Source organism: Diceros bicornis, chromosome 31 (assembly GCF_020826845.1).
Source record: "Diceros bicornis minor isolate mBicDic1 chromosome 31, mDicBic1.mat.cur, whole genome shotgun sequence".
NCBI classification, from domain to species: domain Eukaryota; kingdom Metazoa; phylum Chordata; class Mammalia; order Perissodactyla; family Rhinocerotidae; genus Diceros; species Diceros bicornis.
Window position 1 is genome coordinate 12,986,316 of NC_080770.1, and position 20,998 is coordinate 13,007,313.

General features: G+C 39.9%; 1 protein-coding gene across 1 annotated transcript; it reads right to left on the bottom strand.

Annotated features, from left to right (window-relative positions):
• Positions 1-3,495: 3,495 nt before the first annotated feature.
• Positions 3,496-20,646, bottom strand: MS4A7 (membrane spanning 4-domains A7). The gene is made up of 7 exons (XM_058527400.1): positions 20,562-20,646; positions 15,573-15,732; positions 10,556-10,690; positions 9,879-9,935; positions 7,859-8,065; positions 4,855-4,956; positions 3,496-4,053 (listed from the first exon to the last, which is right to left on the bottom strand). Exons 2-7 carry the CDS (start codon positions 15,717-15,719, stop codon positions 3,979-3,981), a joined length of 723 nt encoding a protein of 240 aa, XP_058383383.1. The 5' UTR covers positions 15,720-15,732; positions 20,562-20,646; the 3' UTR covers positions 3,496-3,978.
• Positions 20,647-20,998: the final 352 nt, after the last annotated feature.

Below are 20,998 nucleotides of genomic sequence, written 5' to 3' on the forward strand. Positions count from 1 at the left end.
CTTCTGACTTTCAAACTTCTTAAAGATGGACCCTCTGATATTTCAATATATGGACTCAGACCAGAGGGTGGGAATCAGGCTTTCCCTGGAGAGGTGAAAAGACAGAATCTTTATGGGGCAACTACAGCAGGGTGATAGTCTTTGAGTAGAAATGATATTCCCTTTTGCTTTCAGCCTGCAGAAGACCACCCTTCCTTGAATTTGACTTAGTACATGCCATTGCTGCTCTAAATAAAATGAGATATTTACTCCCTCATTAAATTCATCCCTCTGCATGTGCTGTCGTGTCACTCTTCCAACAACCTTAGGAGGTAGGTTCTATTATCATATCCATTTTAAAGATGAGGAAACTGAGGAACACAGTTTCTGCTGATAAGTGATGGAGCTGAAATTTGAGCTTGGCTTTTCCTCTTTCATTTTCCATGGAACAATCCAGTGTGTATTAGTTTTCTATTGCTATGTAACTACCACAAATTTAGTGGTTTAAAATAACACACATTTATTATCTTACAGTTTTCATGTTCAGAAAACTTTTTGAGGCATGGCCTAGCTGGGTGCCTCTGCTCAGGGTCTCACATGGCTGCAGTCAAGGTGTCAGCCAGGCTGTGTTTTCATCTGGAGGCTCAACTGGGGAAAACTCACTCCCAAGCACATTCAGGTTGTTGACAGAATTTATTTCCTTGTGGTTGTATGACTAAGGGCCCTGGGTTTTGCTGGCCATTAGATCCTAGAGGACACCTTCAGATCCTTGCTTCCTCAACATGGCTGCTTACTCCCTTCATCAAGCCAACAAGGAGAATCTTTCACCTGAGTTGGCTGAGATCAGAGGAAGAATTGGAGAGTTTGTAATAAGGATCTGAGTATGTGTAGCTCAGCCACTAATTTTGAGTTACCTTTTTGGGGAACCTGCATTTTTTTAAAAATCGAGGGTGAGGACTCAAGAGTTCTAGAATTGTATGTTAAATACTTGCAATGTCTGGTTGGACTTGGTTAAAACCATTCACTTTCTTTCTTGCCATGAGTTTATTGGACCTTCCTGTTGGTGGTTCTTGCCCTTGGTTTCCCGAAGTGAATGTGGCAGAGGAAGGGGCCGGCCCGGTGGTGCAAGTGGTTAAGTGCGCGCACTCCGCTGCAGCGGCCCAGGGTTCACTGGTTCACATCCCAGTCGTGCACTGACGCACAGCTCGGCAAGCCATGCTGTGGCGGCGTCCCATATAAAGTGGAGGAAGATGGGCATGGATGTTAGCCCAGTTAGTGATGTTAGTCAGTCTTCCTCAGCAAAAAGAGGAGGATTGGCAGATGTTAGCTCAGGGCCGATCTTCCTCACAAAAAAAAAAAAAAGGAATGACTCCCAAATTTCTGACTTTAGAAACTGAATTGATGGTTGTGCTATTTGTGAAAGACACCGAGGCTAGGGGGCAGAGAAGAGTTACAAATGAAAGATGCACTGTCTTTAACCACACCTTCCATCAGTTTGGAATATTATTCTGATTATGTTCCAGATAATATTATTAGGAATATCATTACCGATAATTCTGAATATATTCTGAAGTACCTTTCTATTAACAGCAAAAAACAAACAAGATATAGATCCTGGATAAAATATAATTTTATTGTATTGCTTGGCTTATGGGATAAGGAGGAATCTCCAAGGTCCTTTATCCCCAGTTTAAAATATTGATACGGACACACACTCACAAATAGGAGCTGAAAACCTCAGCAAAGAGTAGTAAGTAAGCACGCTAATGTAGCTTACAGACTAGTGGGGGTAGACATACAATTAACAAACACACAAATAAAATATATAGTACGTCAGATGGTGGTAAGTGCTATGCAGAAAAAATAAGAAAGTGAAGGGGTAAGAGGGTTACAATTTTATGTAGGTCTCTGAGTGAAATTTCACTGAGGCTGACAGATTTGAAGAAAGACCTAAAATAAGTGAGAAAGCAAGCAATGCAAGTAATTGCAAGAAAAGCATTCCAGATAGAGGGGCCTGCCAGTGTGAAATTCCTGAAGAAAGAGTATGTAGAGTGACAGCAAAAGGCCACTGTGACCAGAGTAGAGGGAGCAAGGGGGAGTAGTCAGAGAGAAGATCAGAGGGAATGAGAGTTCAGATCCTGTCAGGGCATTTAAGGACGCTGGCTTTTATTTGGAATGAAATGAAATGCGTTTGAGCAGAGGAGTGACATGATCTGATTTTCGATTTAAAAAATCCCACTGTCTGCTATGTGGAGAATAGACTGAGCGATGTGGGGGCCCAGTTGGTTGCTCTTGCGGTAATGCCAATGGGAAACGATGAACCAGAGTACTTGTGAGATGGTGCGAAGTAATCAGACTCGATATATTTCGAAGTTAGAACCAGCAGGTTTTAATGATAGATTAAATATGGTGTGTGGAAGAAAGAGATGAGTCAAGGATGGCTCCAAGGTTTTTGGGAGATGACGTTTTAAAGGCATTTGACTATAGCAAAGAAGTGAGGGATGGCTCAATAATTAGACAGTTGTCAGAGGTCAAAAGTAGCTTTTTAAAAATGTTTTTATTCAATTATAACATATCAACAAGAGAACACAAGTCATATATGCACAGCACCCCTCCAGATCAAGGAAAATAACATTTCCAGGAAGCCACAGGCCCTCTGTGTCCCTCCCAATTACTACCCCCAAAGGTAACCACTATCCTGATTCTAACACTACACGTTATTTTTACTTGTGTTTAAACTTTACTTTATATACATGGAATCATACAGTATGTACTGTTTTATGCATGACTTTTTTCCCCCTGAACATTATGTTTGTGGGATTTATCAATATGGCTGCACGTAATTGTAGTTCATCCAGTCACATTGCTGTATAGTACTCCATTGTCTGAACATACCACAATTTTTGTTTTGTCTCTTCTACTGTTTGTAGGCTTTTGGATAGTTTCCTTTTGGGGGCTATTGTGTGTATTACTTCTGTGACCATTTTTGTACGTGTCAGTTAGAAAACATATATATGCATTTCTGTTGCACATTCCTCTCTGGGATAGAACCCAAAGCCTAGACCCAAGGGGTAATATTAGGAACCTCTATTGGGTAGGTCATGTTGTTTACTCCAACACAGTAATAAAGTTGATATTATTTCTATATGTCTAATTTCTTATTTGGTCTAGAACTTGGGAGAAAGCGTTGTGATTAATTATAATCTTTGAATCAAGATAGTCAAGAATAAGGGCCAACCCGGTGGCATAGTGGTTGTGGTTGGCATGCTCCACTTCAGTGACCCAGGTTCGCTGGTTCAGATCCCAGGCACGGACCTACACCACTCATCAAGCCATGCTGTGATGGCATCCCACATACGAAGTGGAGAAAGATGGGCACAGATGTTAGCTCAGGGCCACTCTTCCTCAAGCAAAAAGAGGTTGATTGGCAACAGGTGTTAGCTCAGGGCCAATTTTCCTCACCAAAAAAAAAAAAAAGATAAGAATAAACTCATTAAATGAGACTGAATATTGTCGTATTTAATTGACAGAAATTCAATTCATTCAATTGACAGAAATGGAGCCATGTATTTTCCAAGTGTTTTTAATTAAAATGTTTTTGCAATTTCTAATATCTAATATTTAAGCAATATAAGTATAAAAATAATACAGAAACAGGGCCTGCATAGCCATATGACTTAGCCAATTCACACTAGCAGAAGAGTGTACATTTTCTCTTCTTATTTATGGATAAACGAATCACTTTCTGTTCAGTTCACCCAGAGAAGTTTATAAGTTTATGGCCATCTTGGAAGAGTGGCTAATAAAATTTTACTGACCTGGGCTTCTGAGAAATTGTTTTCAAGAGCAATAAAATTAGCCATACTAAGCAAGTATAAAACAAAAGCTATTTTTTTTTTTTTTTGGTTTCTTTCTAAAGTAGAATTTCAGAAAAGTCTAATCGCACTTTGCCGTGAGCACTGGATTTCTCCTCCTTTTTTCTCTAAGGCCAAGAATTACTCATATCCATGACCTTGAAGAATTCTTTTTGACATGTTGGGTGTGATCTTGTGAGTGAGGCAAGGATAACGCACTCTAGAAAAAATGAAATTTGTTAGTAGATTTTTAACTCTGATTTTGGAGGCTTTTTTGATACGTATTTGTAATGCATTCTCCCCAAATGTTGTACCCTAGTAGCTCTTCGAACTCTACCATAATACATCATTGCATCAATATTAGTTCAAACAAAAGACATTCTCCAATCTGCTAATCATGTTACCGTTTTCTTATAAGATCATAGTTGAATCATAACTTATTTAGTCCCTTTAAAAATTTTCTTTTTTTTTTTTTTGCTGTAGCTTTTAGAGGAAAGTATTTTAAAATTATAATGTCAAGACCTAAGAGGAAGTAAGGAAGAACACAAGAGAGCATAAAGAGAACAGAGATGTCCTAGTAAAATCTCATCACATGAGCAAGGGTACTGGGCTTTGGAGACTCTCTAAGGAGGCAGGTGGCTGTATTCATGACAAGAGTGACGAGATACAAGTTCTCACTCTCAGCCCATTAGTCTGTATCATTCATTCACCATATGATTTTGTCCAAGCCTTAGCTCTTTCGTAAGGGGTTGGGCCAGGTAATTTCTGAAGCCATCTAGCTTCATATTAAGCAATTCTGAAACTGGTTTGCTGCTCAGGAGGCACCAACCGATCTCAGATGACCGGAGTGTCATCATGAAGGAGCCCATTAACTGAACTCGTTTCTCACTGTAAAAGTCGCCTTCCCCTTGTACTTCATGACCAATAACTGACTTCTCTTTCTGCCACTTTTTAGACCTGGATCATCATAGCTCAAATCTTGGGACCCAGCAGGTATCACATGACATGTTGGTGTACTCACCCCAGGGTTCTCCGAGTAGACCTGTTTCCACCAAAGGACAGAGGCATAGGCAGCTAGTAAGAGTTCCAGCACAGTGAAGGTGAGCATCACCAGCAGCACACCCTGAAAATCAGGACAGTAATGGTCGGTGCCATAGGCTAGGTCTTGTGCCTGACTGAGAGGGGTCTGGGGGATAAAGCCTCTAGCAGTGGAGAGAATAAGGGACAGAGAAAATTGTTGAATTCCCTTTGCTGCTTTCTCTTTTGGATCTCTTAACAGAAAAAGGAAAATAAGCAGCAACAGTTTCATCTCAAAACCTTGGTATCCTACATTCTGAGATAAGAGTAATCCTTCATTTATCTCTAGTTTCTTTTATTATTTTCTCTTTTTTTGGGGGGTGCTTTTTATTGTCATGATGTTTCTAGGTGTGGATTTGTTTTTATCTATCCTGCAGCAGTCTCAGTGCATTCCTTCAGTCTGAAATCTCATGTCTTTTTTGAATTCTGAAAAACTCTCTGTTATTTCTCTTTGTATGCTCTCCCAGGCTGTCCAACTAGAACTCAAATTAGATGTGTGTTGAAGCTTTTCACTTCACTGTATCCCCTAGGCCTTGTAACCTCTCATTCATGTTTTCCAAATTTTTATCTTAGTGTGTTGTGTCTTGTGTGATTTAACCAGACGTAAATTTCATTTCACTGTTTATTTCTTTGGATATGTTGAATCTGCTATTTCACTGATACGCTAAGGTTTTAATTGAAAAGATTATAATTTTCATTTCATTTTTTTTTTTTTTTTGTGAGGAAGCTCAGCCCTGAGCTAACATCCATGCCAATTCTCCTCTTTTTGCTGAGGAACACTGGCCCTGGGCTAACATCTGTGCCCATCTTCCTCCACGTTATATGGGACGCCACCACAGCATGGCCTGACAAGCGGTGCGATGGTGCGCGCCCGGGGTCCGAACCCGGGCCGCCAGCAGTGGAGCGCGCGCACTTAACCGCTATGCCACAGGGCCGGCCCCATATAATTTTCATTTCCAATCCTACTATTTAGTTCTTTTTCAATTCAACTTGTTTTTTTTTTCTTGCTGTCGTGTTCTTTCATTTTGATTTCAATTCCTTTTTTATGTCTTTAATCATTTAAAATATATTTTCATTATAGCCTTTTCAAATTATTATATAATCTCCAATTTTAGGGCAACTGACTTTCATGTTTGTTCCATTTGCTGAAGTTCTCCATTTTTTCCTTATTTTTTCAAAATATTTTTATTCTTACATAATTTCAATGTGTGGGTGTGGAGGGGATTCTTTGATACATAGGAGACCCATAAGTTGGGTTTATGGACATATTCCTAGATGGTAGTTTTAGGTTTAGTTCTGATAGAACCTTAGGAGTTTCACAGATCCAGGAACAGTTTTTAAGTTAATCCTTTTATTTAAGGTTCCTCTATTTTATATGTAATTTTGGATTTGGATATCATACGTGCCCAAGGCTTGGTGAGATAATTTCATCCTGGAAACCTTTATGGCAGAGTTGCTTGAAGTTTCTTGGGATGTTGGGCAGAGTTTTCCTTGTCTTATTTTCATAAATAGGGTAAATATTGAGTCTCAGCTTTGAACATTTTTGCAGGGCACTGAGGGAGAGCTCTCTGCTTCCTGTGGGCCTGAAGAACCTCAGATCCCATCGTGGGCATTCAAATTCCATGATCCCAGCCTCTAACACCCATGTTCCTATCCAAGCCTCCCTGGTTTTCTGGTCTCAGCTCTTGTTTGGTTACCTGGCTTTAGAATCCTTCTTAGACTCTGGATCCTAAGATGTCTTTCTTCCTTGATTTTTTCCTTCCTTCCACCCTCCCTTCCTTCCTTCTTCCAACCTTGGGTATATATTTTTCATTTTTTTACTATTGCCCAGATTACTTTTGTGTTAACAAAGAAAGAGTGGACCTTTGGGGTCCACTTACTCAGCCATGTTGCAACTTCTTTGATGTTGCAAAAAGTTCTCTTTGGCTTGAGTTATGTGAGAGAGTTTGATGTATTGAGATTAGTTTTCATTAAAATTAAACCCCCAATATTCCCAGCGGAGGGGATGCCTCTCCCACTCTCACTGCTTTGCCTGACATCTGCCCTGCACCAGGGTCATACTATCTCCAAGGCTCCCTCATGCTGATTTCTAACCAGATGGCTTTCTGTGCTCTTTCAGTTCCTCAAGCTCCTGGATCAAAGGGGTTGCTTTTCATAATCTCTGGATCACATGGGCAGACTCATGGAAGGCTATGAGTCCAGAAACTTGCAAATGTTCTCTGAGATTCATGAATCAGATAGATCCAAAGGAATGAGAGATATTGCCTTTGTCTCCCCAGCTCCTACTAGGAGGAGTCACAAAGGAAGAAATCTTTCTCCTTAAAGGGCCAAAGTTTATGGTTTTAAAACTATGATCCTGTATAAGGGATTGACTAAGCCAGGAATGTCGCCATCAACAGGTGGTCACTATCAAGTTTGGGGGAAAGGTGGCAAGAAAATGCTGCCCAGAGATGGCATTTCTGCTAGGAGTCAAATCCATTGGTGGGCCATCTCCCATCCCCCTCTGACTCCCTTCCAGCTCTACTGGGCTGAAGTATAACAATTATGTGTTTGAGCTTAAAGTTCAAGTTCTGTGCCTAACTTAATGTATGATACATTAATCCTAAATCAAATAAAATTCATATAATGAAGGAAAAAATGCCTGGTCAACAAAGGGAGAACTTGGAGAGTTTAACCTGTTGAGATTGGAATATGTATTATTTAATAAATACTACTGAAGGGATAGACTACACACAGCCCTTCTTGATTTCCTTTTTTGACTTTGCACAATGTATCTCTCATATTATGCAGTCTGCTGACAGGCCTCTTGCAACCATAATTTTTTTTTTTTTCTGTCTGTCTCCAGTCATTCAGACCAACAGGATTAGACTGGTGAAAAAAGCAGACATTATGCAAAGGGGAGACACCGAGATTTTACATGACAGGATATTCAATCTGAAACTACTTACTGTTAGACTGACATTGGCCAGGAAACAGTCCTTGACTTCGTGTATTGAATAATAGTACCTCAAATAAGGCAATGAGGATAGATATTCCTTGTCTGAGTCACACTGTTGAGAGGCAGTCCCCAGGGCCACCAGGCTGTGAGCGAGGAGGAGGAGGCCTGCTCCAGCAGCCACAGAGCTCACTGCATTTGAGGTCAGGCTGCTCATGGCCTGGAAGAGAAATTCTGCATTGAGATCTCATCACAGAAGCAGCATGCGATGCTGTTATCCCTCCATCCATGGCACTGCAATGGTGCTTCCCTATCCGTTTCTCTAATCTGTGTGTTCCTCAGGGGCACAGGCTGTGTTTTATGCATCTCTGTGTCCCTCCTCACTATCTAGTTTCTCACCTTATATAATTAGTAAATGTTTGTTGGATGACAGAATGCACGGATAATTCCTCCTTAGAGATAGAGGTTCTGGCTTCTTGACTATCTGCAGCACTGAAGACAGAGATGGTACTGCTCAGGTCACTGCCAGCATCTCCCTTACTTCCTCAACAGCCTTAGAATCATTCTGTTGCTTTAAGGTCTTCTAGAATATGGCCTTTTGTTCCTCCTGGGAAGACCAATCTGTCTTCTCCTTCCATAAAGAAGCAGCTTCAGAGAAAAGGCTGAAGCAAACTGGAGAAGTTGGAACACTTACCTGTAGGTGGACCAGGCCTATGAGAACCACATTCACCACACTCTCTCCTGAGTCATAGTCTACACTTTGCGGTAAAGGGCTCTCACAGGATATGATTCCTCTGCAAAGACACTGATGTACCAGGCTCTGTGCCAGGTTCCCAGCATATGTTATTTTCTGTTTGAACATCATTGTAGAATACCATGTATTGGAGGGATAGTTGCCCTGCTCTCTTCCCCATTAGCCCAGTAGCTATATGGCTTCGAGTGCTGAGTCCCTGAAGGAAGAGCAGACTGAATGGGCAGTGCCTTTGCACAGAGCTACCATGCGGGCAATTGAGCCCACATATTGTCTTGTGTCCTGCATGTGGAGCCCACATCGTGTCAGGTCATCCAAGTATAGGTTTCCCTTTCAGTGTATTCAGAGCACTTGGGAAGCCACCTCTGAGATCCACATGTTTATCTTCCACATGTTATAAATGAGAAACTGAAGCCCAGAGAAGGAAGGAACTTTTTCAAGCACACAGATGGGTCAGTGACAGCGCTGGGGTGGGAGTACATATTTTCTGATTCCAAGTCCAGAACTCTGACCCCATCCAATACTGTAAACTCTTCAAAACTCCATCCACTGATTCTGGGGTTTAGACTCTAGCTTCAAGTGTCAGGAGCACATACCAGCCTCATACACCATCTTATGTGCCCTCACCCATGGCTAACCAGACCTTGGATCTTCCTGAGACAGGATGTGGCTTTTCCCTAAGTCATCCTTGTGAGTGTGTGGCCTGGGAGAGGGAAAGGTTGCTATGGAGAAGATCAAAGGCCTCAGCTGCTTCCGCCACCCTACTCCTGACCTTTGTCAGGAAAATGGCTACAGTCTAATAATTCCTTGTTTCTGAGGGGGTGGAGAAAATAGTCACAGGATCTAAGCCCACACACCTCTGTCTCTGACCCTGCCATCTAGGAAAATTGACTCATTATGAGGCAGGTTTTTCTAGAAAAATGATCTCTAGGTTCTAGCTGGGATGGTCATCTACCCTATTCAGGGCCAAGATAACAAGCTGTAAAGAGTCCATGGTATATTTAAAATTTTCCTCTGTTTAAACAACTGAGGTAAACCTCCGTCCAGCTTGAAATATGATCCAGGAGTACCATTTTGTAGGGGAAAGAACAACGGTCTAAAAGGCAAGGAATCTGGGCTTTACTCTTAGTTCTGCCAATGGACCAGGGGGAGAACTTGGGCTCCTTCACCTGCTCTGAGCCTTATTGCCCTAAACTATCAAATGGAGATTTTGAACTAGAAGAATTAACTCTAAAGTTCCTTTTATTCCAACCAGCTGAAATTTGATGGTTCTTATACTTACAAAGGGCTTAGTTGATTTTTTCCCAGAGATAATTGAGAGGGATCCAGTAATGGCAAACTGCTCAGAAAAGAGAGAAATGATCAGTTCAGTTGTCTTGTGGAAATGCATCCACAATGTTACTGTCAATCAATCAATATGTAATGTGAAACTCTTAGGGACATAACACTGTGGGAATGGTGTGGGTCCATAGTGATAGAGAGGCTTGAGTTTCATCATAGGGTGCTTACATTGACTTTGAAGAATAGGCAGATGCACAGAGGGGAAAATGACCTTTTCATTCAGTACCTGATAAATGGATTATTTTTAAACTGGAGGGCATCCAATGGCCTCATCAAATCACCAAAGAACGATGTGAAAAATCTTCCATTTTTCCAGAGGTATGCTGTAGGGCCAGGTATGAAATGCTGTCCTGGTATGCCCATTGTTTTACCTTCCCCTCTTGCCTCCTGCCCCAACCAGTCATGCCCTGGGATGCTCACACAGGAGGATGGATTAAGTCCCTCTACTGCTCTTTCCGAACTGAAGGGACACGATGTGGGATGATAACAAATGGAAAGTCTGAGGCCTTGGCCTTCCTCTCCTGTCTCCCTGCCTCTTGGAACTGAGTCACTCCATGACTTAGCACCGAGTTAGCATTTGTAAAGCATATCCTCTCTTGGTGACTCCACTCTACTCACACACAGAGCTCCTCCAAATGGGTACCCGGACATCAAAATGGTGGAAACTGCTGGGTTGAAGTGGGAAGAGTAGGGAGCAGAAACCAAAATGGCCCCCAAACTTGAAATCGCCAGGGAACACAGGATCTGGATAGTCTACAAGAGACAAGAGGGAAAATTCTAGAACACACTTTAAACAGATGAAAGTGATTATTTGAATGTACGTTGTGAATTATAAAGAGTATAAAAATATGTTATAATTTGTCATATTAAAAAGGAAAGGGCCGGCCCCGTGACTTAGCAGTTAAGTGCTCACGCTTCGCTACTGGCGGCCCGGGTTCGGATCCGGGCGCATACCAACACACTGCTTCTCCGGCCATGCTGAGGCCGTGTCCCACATACAGCAACTAGAATGATGTGCAGCTATGACATACAACTATCTACTGGGGCTTTGGGGAAAAAAAAGAAAAAAAGAAGGAGGATTGGCAATAGATGTTAGCTCAGAGCTGGTCTTCCTCAGCAAAAACGAGGAGGATTATCACGGATGTTAGCTCAGGACTGATCTTCCTCAAAAAAAAAAAAAAAAGGAAAAAACAGTGTTACAAGGAGTCAATAGGCATTCTCTAAGACAAAGTCATGTATAACTAACCTCTTTTCTTTTCTGAAGGGATTATTAAACTAGCAAATCAGGAAGTGATCATACATACATTTTAACTTTATTTTGAAAAGATAGCTGACAAATATTTTCGGTTCTAAGAGAAGCAGATGGAGAAAATTTTTCTGGACAACAGTCCTGTTAGATGGATACAGAAAACAAACTTATCAAAGGAGTATTAAAAAAGGGTTTAATTTCAATTGAAATAAAATAGAGCGGGAAGTCTTTAGTGCCATAATTCATCTTATCTTATTCATCATCAGATTTTAATAATAATTATTATTTTTATGACACCAATGATAATAGTAACAGCCTACATTCGTTGAACACTTTCTACATTCTGGCTATTCATCTTATTAGTTGCTGATGAGAAAAATGAGGCACTGAGAATTAAAATAATGTGTGCGAACCCACACAAATGGCCAACTGGAAAAACTCGGATTTTAGCCCTATTACTAGAGCCCACACTGTTACTCTCTGTTTCAAATGCATATGCAATTGAAAGATGATGCAAACATAGGAGAGATAACTTAAAGTCATGAGAATTCAAGCATTCATATAATTAGTATTTATTAAATATCTATTGTATGCCAGGCATCAGGGGAATAAAGTAAATGAAAATCACTGCCACTGGACATGTATTATGTCCTTTACAGTTAAGTTCCTTGGAAAGTAGAATGAGTTAAGAGCAAAGTAGTAGAAAATGAGGCCTGAGAAGTACAGGGGGCATGGTGCAAACTATCTAGGGCTTTGTAGGCTATTTTACCAACTTTGCCTTTCATTCTGAGTAAAAAGCAAAGCCCACTGGATAATTTTGAGCAAAGAGATTACATGATATAATTTATATTTTTAAAATATCATTCTACCTGCTGTGCTGGGAATAGATTGTAAGGAAATGGAGAAAAGAGATCAATAAGGAGGGTATTGCATAAATTCACATGTGAGATGATGTTGACTTGAAAGAAGATGATAGTAGAGGTAATGAGAAGTAGTTGGGTTCTAGATGTATATGAATATTAAACCTATAGGATTTGCTGACAGTTTGAATGCAGATTATGAAAGAGAGGAATGAAGTTTGCCTCCAAGGGTTTTGGCTTGAGCATCTGCAATGATGGAGTTGACATTGATCTGAGATGGGGAATATTGTATGAGGAGTGGGTTCGGGGAGGAAGACCAGGATTTCAATCTGGGACAGGTTAAGGGGGAGATGTCTAGGAGATATCCAAGTGGAGATGTACATAGGCTGTTGGATATTTGAGTCTTAAATTTGGAGGAGAGATCCGGGCAAGAGATACAGTCCTTTTTTTCTTTTTCCCAGGTCATAAGTGAAGATAATATTTAAAGCCATATTACTGGATGAGGTTGCCATTGTAGCAGATATAGAAAGCGAATGCAATCAAGAATGAGCTATAGAGCACTCCAAATTTAGGATCAGAGAAATAAATAGAAACAGTAAAGGAGCATAAAAGGAGCAGCCAAGAAGGAAGGAGAAAAACCAGAAGAATGTGATGTCCAAGAAGCCAAGTGAATAAAATGTTTCAAGTAGGAGAGAGTGGTCAACTGGATCAAACACTTCTACTAGTTCAAGAAAGTTAACAATGGAGACTTGGAAATTGGGTTAGTAATGTGGAGCAAAGACAAATGCCATTGGATATGATTCAAGAGAAAATATCATTCAAGAGTAATTGGAGATATTGACTTCCTGCCCTTTAGAGGAATGTTGCTGGGGAGGCAAGTAGTGAATGAGGCATTAGCTGGATGGTGTGTGAAGTTAAAAGTATTTGTTTTTGCTTTTATGCGTTCAAGATGGGAGAAATTGCATTAAGATTCTGTGCTCATGGATTGATTAAAAAAATTTGCAGAGATAATGGGGAGAATTACTGGAATAAGTGATAAAGGATGGGATCTACTGCACAAAGGGCAGGTTTTCATTAATTAGAAGATGGACATTTTATTCTTAATAATGGGAAGGGGAGAAAGAATATATGGTCACAGATGTGGGTAATTATAGATGTGTAGCAGATAGCAGATGTTTTTTCCAGATTGCCTCAATTTTCTTAGTATTATAAAGAGCAAGGTAATCAATAGAAAAGGAAGAAGCATTAGAAGTTTGAGGGGAAAGAGTGTATGAAATAGTGTTCTGGGGTAGTAGGAAAGTAAATGAATAAAAGAAATATCATGTACTTTTTATGCAGCTTTTACAGTCCATTTGAGGTTATGATCCTATATCTAAAGTGGTGTGTGTGTCTGTGTTTTCAGCTGTTAGTTGCATGGATTCAGGTATAGAGTAGGCAAATGGGCACAGAGTTAGAATTAAACCAATGTTGCAGTTGGGCAGAGTTAGAATTAAACCAGTGTTGCAGTTTTTCCTGAAGAGTGCGCTCTAAGGAGATGAGGACAAGTCTGTTGAGGGCATTCACAAGAGAGAGTGAACTATGGGATCTTGGTGAGGTGAGGCAGGAAGTGGGCATAAGAGGAAGTAAGGCTCTGTGAGAAAGGGATATTATCAATCAGTCTCAGTAAGGTTAAAGAAAGAGTCAATGTTGAGTCACAGGGAGTGATCTGGAAAGATTAGAGTTGGTGGTTGGAGTATGGGATGCTTGAAATGTAGATAATACTGGGTTTACTGCTACTAGTATTGATAAGGTTGTGGGTACAACTACGGGAATGTTTGTCTAAGGAAGGATAGATAAGGCATTTGAGGAGAAGAAGTCAAAGAGCTGAGAGGACATGGTATTGGAAGGATCATAGACATGGATATTGAAGCAGCCAAAACTTATGATAGAAACTCTCCTGGAGGGAGTGATGGTGATTGAGGAGTCATTATCTTGAAGGGAAAGAAGTGAATGAGCTGGGAGAGTGAAGGAAGTGGAAATGCACAGAAATTTGTCTTTGCCTCTAATTTCCCACAAGGACTATGAGAATGGGGCTCTTTTTGTTCACTGATTATCCTAAGCTTATGAAATAGTGGCTGGCACATTGAAGGTCCTCAATAAATGATAGATGAATGTATGAATTAATAAACACGTTTACGATATGTATTATTGATTGCTGAAGCAAACAATGAAATGTGTTTGTGCTTCTGGGCTACATGTAAGCTAGCTTGTAGAGTTCATGGGCAAAGGGAACAGGGGATTTCTTCAGAGGCAGAAAGGCAAGTCAGCATGGAACCAGTTATTTGAAAGAAGTAAATTAAGGAGTGAATATTGGTAAATGATAGAATGACAAACATTAATTGGTTTTATTTTCAAACAACATATTCCTCAAATGATTTTTATAAAGATGATCATTTTTCTAATTTGCCAAAATATCATTTAATGTTATTTTCTAAAATACTGATTATTTTTAGGTTTTTAAACTAAACTCAGTCTTCTTAAATTTTAATTTTCTTATCAATTCTCAATTATTTCTAAAATTAGAATTACCTAAAAGAAATCTTTTGCAGTTTATGACTGTCTACAATTACTTGAAATAATTATTCTTTTCCAGTGTTCAAAATATAAATAACATTTTAAAAAATCTTTTTTGGGTAGAAGACTGAATTAGGATTTCTTAAATAATAAATAAAAAGGACAATTATGTAACTTGTAAAAAAGCTACAATTATGTTGCTTTTTTTAAAAAAGTGGGAGTGAATTACCTAGTAGAATGACATGAGATTCTAAAGTGGGAGTTTTTAGAGATGAGAGAAAAAGATTGTCCCTGGGAAGCAAAGATACTGCCTTCACTTCTACTCCCAGAAGTGAGGGTTTCAGTGAAAACAGTGCTCTTGGGAGCTGGATTTCTGTTTGTACAATAGGTGAAGAGGCCTTTGAGAAAAAATTGGGGGATAAAGAGGATTATGTTAACTGACCCTGAATTTCAGAAGGTGCAACTGGGCAGATCTCCAAGGTTGGGAATGAGTAGGAATTGGGTCTTAGAAGGGAATGTTCAGAACCCTGTGGGAATTAAAGTCCTAGATATGCAAGATGATGACCTAGGACACTTGGGTGTCTTACAGTTATGTTAAGTCAACGGGGAAAAAATGTATAGTGAGATTAGTCAAGGTTGTCTCATCTCAAATGTTTAAGAAGTGAGCTCAAAATAAGAAGATCTAATTTAATCATATTGAGTAAAATCATATGGTTAAATCCTATATTAAAGACAAATTACAAGAGACTTTATTGTGTAGATTTCAGGTGGCAAAGACCTAGTGGTTTTAGTTAATTTACAGAAAGGCCTGAGGAGGCTATAGTTTTCTCGTAAAGCCCCATTTCATGTCCCAGTTAGTCTGGAGTCAGACAGAAAAAACCTGAACAACTCTCCCAGATCCACTGTAGATCTGTAGTCTAGATACATTCATAATGTTTTCCTGAGTGTTCCCATTATAATGAGATGGACTTACTCCAAGAACCGTGGCTTCTTTTTGCAGACCATCCTGCAGGTTATCTTCTTTTTGGTAGATGTGTTCAAGTTTCTCTTTTGGGGGGATATTGATACCCTTTGGAATGAAGGAGTCAAAGGCTCCCTTGGTCTTGGGCTGTAATAGCATGATGCTGATGATTCTGGAAGAGGCGGTAAACTCAGTTAGGACTCAAGGTTTGACTTAAGGTCTGAAACTCCCAGGGACTAGACTTTGCAGGAACTTAAGATTTTTCTCCATCACCCAAGGGGTGACTTGTCTTTTAGGAACAACACTGAATATGGGGAGCAGTGGAAGCATTGGAAAGCTAGCATGCTTGGCACAGTCCATCCATTGTGGACAGGAAGCATGTCACTGGGAGAAAACTGTAAACATTTTGAGGAGTCCCACAATTGAGATGCAAACAATTCACATAGAACTTGCTTTGCAGCCTTGAGTGTATCCACCTCACTCTTCCTTCTTCTAGTTTCCCTTCCTTACCCCTGTAGCTCTGCTTCATGGCACATTCCCACACCACACTTCTCAGTATTGTACTTTTATGCTACACCTGTTCTGCTCATTCTTCCATCATAGTCTTATTTTCTTTCCATTAAGATGTTGATTCATCCTGTTCCATATCCCTTTCCTGTATAGGGCTTGTCCCACCTAGAATGACCCCCTTGCCTATATTAGCTTAATAATTGTTAATATGAACATTTACTTAGCTCCTGCTGAATTCCAGGCACTAGGCCATAGTAGCTCTAATCCATATGACAACTCAGATGTTATTAAATCACTTTATACATTAGAAACTCAGGACGAATAAGTTCAAGTGATTTTCTTCAAATGAAATAGTCACATGAAGCACTTAGCCTGTCATATGGGAAGTGTTTAATACATGGTAACAAATACGATTATTATTAGCCTGTATTTGCATAACTGGAAAGTATCTGAACAAAGTCAATCTGGCCCAGAAGCTTGTGATATTTTTCTCAATACCACATTAATTCTCCTCATCTTCCCCCTTCTTCCTTCCTAACATTGGCAGTTCCAGTGTAGATTCAAGGAGCAAGTTGTCTGCTGTCCACCAGCTCAGCAGCATTGTTAGGCCTCTGTGGTGTCAGCAGCAGGGTTCAGCCACTGGGATACTTCCCAGATCTGTTCTTAGCACCACATTCTCCCTCTTGTAGGCCATAGTTTGGATAAAGTCTTGTATTAACCTGATGGTGTCACAGTTCTGTTCCCTGACACTTCAACTCAATGTCTTAGTGTTTTAGGAATGGTTCCAGGCTCTCTCAGATGGAGTGCATAACATGCAAAGATTGGAACTCACATCCACAGTCTCATTACTAGTGGAGGCGATGGGAAAGGGCTCTGGGCTGGGAGTCCGATGCCTTAGCGTCTAGTTTCACACCTGAGTGTGTGTCTTGGAGTCCAGTCCTATACTCATATTCTATACCCACCAATTATTACTAAACTCAGCATAGACAAGTTATTTTAGCTACTTCATAGGTTCCTGGTGAGGGTTATATGAGATGGTGTATGTAGTGGGCTCAACATAGAGCAGGGCACGTGATAAACTCTCAATACATATTTGTTATATCTAAAACTCAACTCTGATATTTATTAGCTCGCCACAAGAAGGTAATATCCCCACATTCATCCTCAGTTTAATTACCTATAAAAAGGGATAATAATGCTATCATGAAGGACTCTTGTGAGGCTTTGAATGAAGTGATGTACATGAATGCCTTTTGTCATGCCTCTGTGATCTTTATCAGGTGTTCCATAATACTCAGTAAGAAGTTAATGACCTCCACTCCATTTGTACTCCTAGATCTATGCCTTGGTCGAGTTTCTCATACTCTCCGGGCATCAAGTACCTTATTTGAAGAATTACTAAAAATAAAGGTCTTGTCTAAGGTGCTAATTTTCATTTCAGGGAATTTTGGAATCTGGGCAGAAGTATGGATGATTTGCGTGAACAAGGATGGGAATAGTGTTGACACTGAATCCTTGCAGTAGAGCTGGGGCAAGGATGCCATGGATGGTTCCAGGCCCTTTCTACTGAGCATTCCAGCACATCTTTAAAGCCAGAGAAGTAGAAAAAGCATCAGGTTTGAGAAGAATCTAAGTTTCAAAATCAAACAGTAGTCTGATAAAATGATAATTGCTAACATTTATTGAGCACCCACTATGAGTCTGGTACTCCATTAAGAGCTTTGTGTGGAGTTTCATTCAGTCTACACAATGACTCTCAGAGATAGGTGCTATTATTACTTGAAATCTGCAGATAAGGAAAATAAGGCTTAGAGAGGTTAAATAGTTTGCACAAGATTGTATATCTAGTATGTAGTGGAGGCAAGATTGTAACCCAGGAGGCATTATGCCAGAGCTCTTCTATATCCCCTGTAGGTTTGGGCATGCCCATCTAGCTACACATGATTCTCAGCCCCTGTATCCTTCCTCCTTGGTAGCTGAAGTCCATTGGCTGCCGCTCATCAATTCCATATTCACCCACAGGAACATTTCTGGTCTTAGGGAATGTGGTTGATGGTCTTTCCAGAAATGTTCCCGTATTCTGACAACTTGGCTTCTGCCTTGCTCCTTATGGTTTATTAGCCCAAATTGTCAAGTAGACTCCTTCTTTCTAGTCATAATACCCAGAACTCAAAGGTCATCCATATTGTCACATACTGCAGGATTTCCTTCTGTTTTAAGGCTGACATTGAAGACATTGTGCTAAATGAAAAAAACCAGTCACAGAAGGACAAATACTGCATGATTCATAAAGTACCTAAAATAGTCAAACTCATAGAAGCAAAGATTAGAATGGTAGTTTCCAGGATCTGGGGGAGGAGGAAATGGGTAGTTGCTGTACAACACGTATAAAGTTTCAGTTATGCAAGATAAATAAGTTCTAGAGATCTGTACTACGTTGTACTCTTAAAAATTTTTTAAGAGGGTAGATCTCGTGTTAAGTGTTCTTACCACAATAAAAAAATAAAATTGGAAAGAAATAAAAGAAAAAGATTGACCTCCAACTTAAGGATTAAAAAAAAAAGTCTCTTGGGGCGGGCCCAGGGGTGTAGCGGTTAAGTTTGCCCATTCCGCTTCAGCGGCCAGGGGTTTGCCGGTTCAGATCCTGGGCATGGACCTACTCACTGTTCATCGAGCCATGCTGAGGCAGCTTCCCACATAGAAGAATTAGAAGAACCTACAACTAGGCTATACAACTGTGTACTAGGGCTTTGGGGAGAAAAAAGAAAAAGAGGAAGATTGGCAACACTTGTTAGCTCAGGGCCAATCTTCCTCAAAAAACAAAAAAAGTCTCTGTAGTTCTGGATTCCTTTCTGTATTTTTCAGTTCTCATAGCCAAGGACTACAGGATATGCTTGATTCTAAGCCTGGAGCTAGGACCTGGAAGCCTAGCTGATACCCTCTAGCTCACCACACTCTCAGATACCATGTAAATTTATTTTCTTTTCTTATTTTTTAATTATCTGTTTTGTTTAAAAGAGTGCATAACGTAGCAAATGCAATCAAAAAGGGAATAAGATTTGAAGAAGAAAACAAAAATGTTTCTTAAATCTCAACTACCATGCAATAACCACTGTTTCATACATATCCTTCACATTCTCTTTTTTGTCCTCTCTCATTTTGTCTCTTTCCTCTTTCTTTACGTATGTTTACACACATTTATAATTCTACATAAGCAGAGTCAGTCTATCTATGCCATTTAGAAATATTTATTTTTGCACCAATATTATTCTGTGGGCATCTTTGACACTAATGAATATAGATCATAAAAATCCTAAATTTAAAAAGCAAATGATAAATTCTACACATGCTACCACATGGATGAATCTTGAAGACAGTACGCTAAATGAAATAGGCCAGTCACAGAAGGACACATATTGTATGGTTATACTTCTGTGAGGCACTCAGAGTACTCAAATTCATAGAGACAGAAAGTAGAATGATGGTTGCCAGGGGCTAGGAGGAGAGGGGAATGTGAAAGTATTGTTTAATGGGCATTGAGTTTCAATTTGGGAAAATGAAAAAGTTGAATTTCAATTATGGTGATGGTTGCACAAGAATGTAAATGTACTAAATGCCACTGAAGTGTCCACTTAAAAATGGTTAAGACGCTAAATTTTGTGTTATGTATATTTTACCACAATGAGAAAAGCCAAATAATGTATTCAAATGAATAGATACTTCAAGATTCATTTAACCAGTCACATATTCATGGTTACTTAAGTTGTTTCTATTTTTTACCATTATGAACAATGCTATCATGAACATCTTTGCAACTTTGTGGTGCATCATCTATTCAATTATCTCCTTAGAGTAACGTTTGGAAGTGGATTCACTGAGTTTAAGCCTATGATGTTTAAATTTTGACACATATTGCTACTTTTTAGGAGGAATTCTGTATAACCAAGATTCTTTATGGCTTCAAAAGAAGCCTCCAGGCTGATGCCATCATCTCCAAACTCCACAGTCTGAGACAAATGCTTTGTCTTTCTGCATTCACCACGTGGAGACAAACTTGGGCAGGCCCACTTCAAGACAATTCTAAAATCCTCACTTTGGGAAAAAATCCTAGCTTGGAGGACAACTGCTCTGCACGCAGCAATTTTTTCTATTACGCTAGACTAGAATTAGAATAGAACAATGAGGTCCTAATACAGGGTTCAATCTAGTTGCATGGCGTCACATTTGTTGAGAGTGTATTCTGTGTAAGACCGAGGGTGATACTAGGAAATGCAGAGAATTGTAGAAAATCATCACCTCAAATCTTGAAAGAAACCTAAGGATTGTCTCACCCAATTCTCTTATTTGGAAAGTGAGTAAACTGAGTCCCAGAGAGGGAAATTGACTCACCAATTCCTGCAGCAGAGACAGGATGAGAATCTGATTCCTGGCTGTCTGTTCAAAAGACAGCAATCTCCCCTCAAAATTCATGATCCAAACCAAGCCGCCTACCTGTTCTTGTAGCCCAGTCCTGTGCGTTGTGGCTGGTGGGCCAGCTCACCTCTGGGGAGCGCTCAGCCAGAACCTCCTACTGGCTGTTACTGCCAGAATGATCTTGCTGCTCTGCTCTCCAACTTCAGAGACTTCCTGTCATTTTCTCGGAGTAGTATTTATGATTACGTAAGATATGAGTTTTGCTGTACTTACAGACAGTTGACAAGAAAAGTGCCCCTGCTTCCTCTTTCTAAATTTTAAGGTTTAGAAAATGTCACAAAATAGAAGCAACACATAAGAGAAAGAGCTTGTGAAGACTAGTGAGTTGCATCATCCTGGTTAAAATTAATTTCCCCCATTCCTATAGGTAAGTCAACTAGTTCATCTCCTTTCAGTAGAGTTTTATTAATCTACTAAATGGGGGTGGATAATAATAGTTACACTGTAAGGCTGTT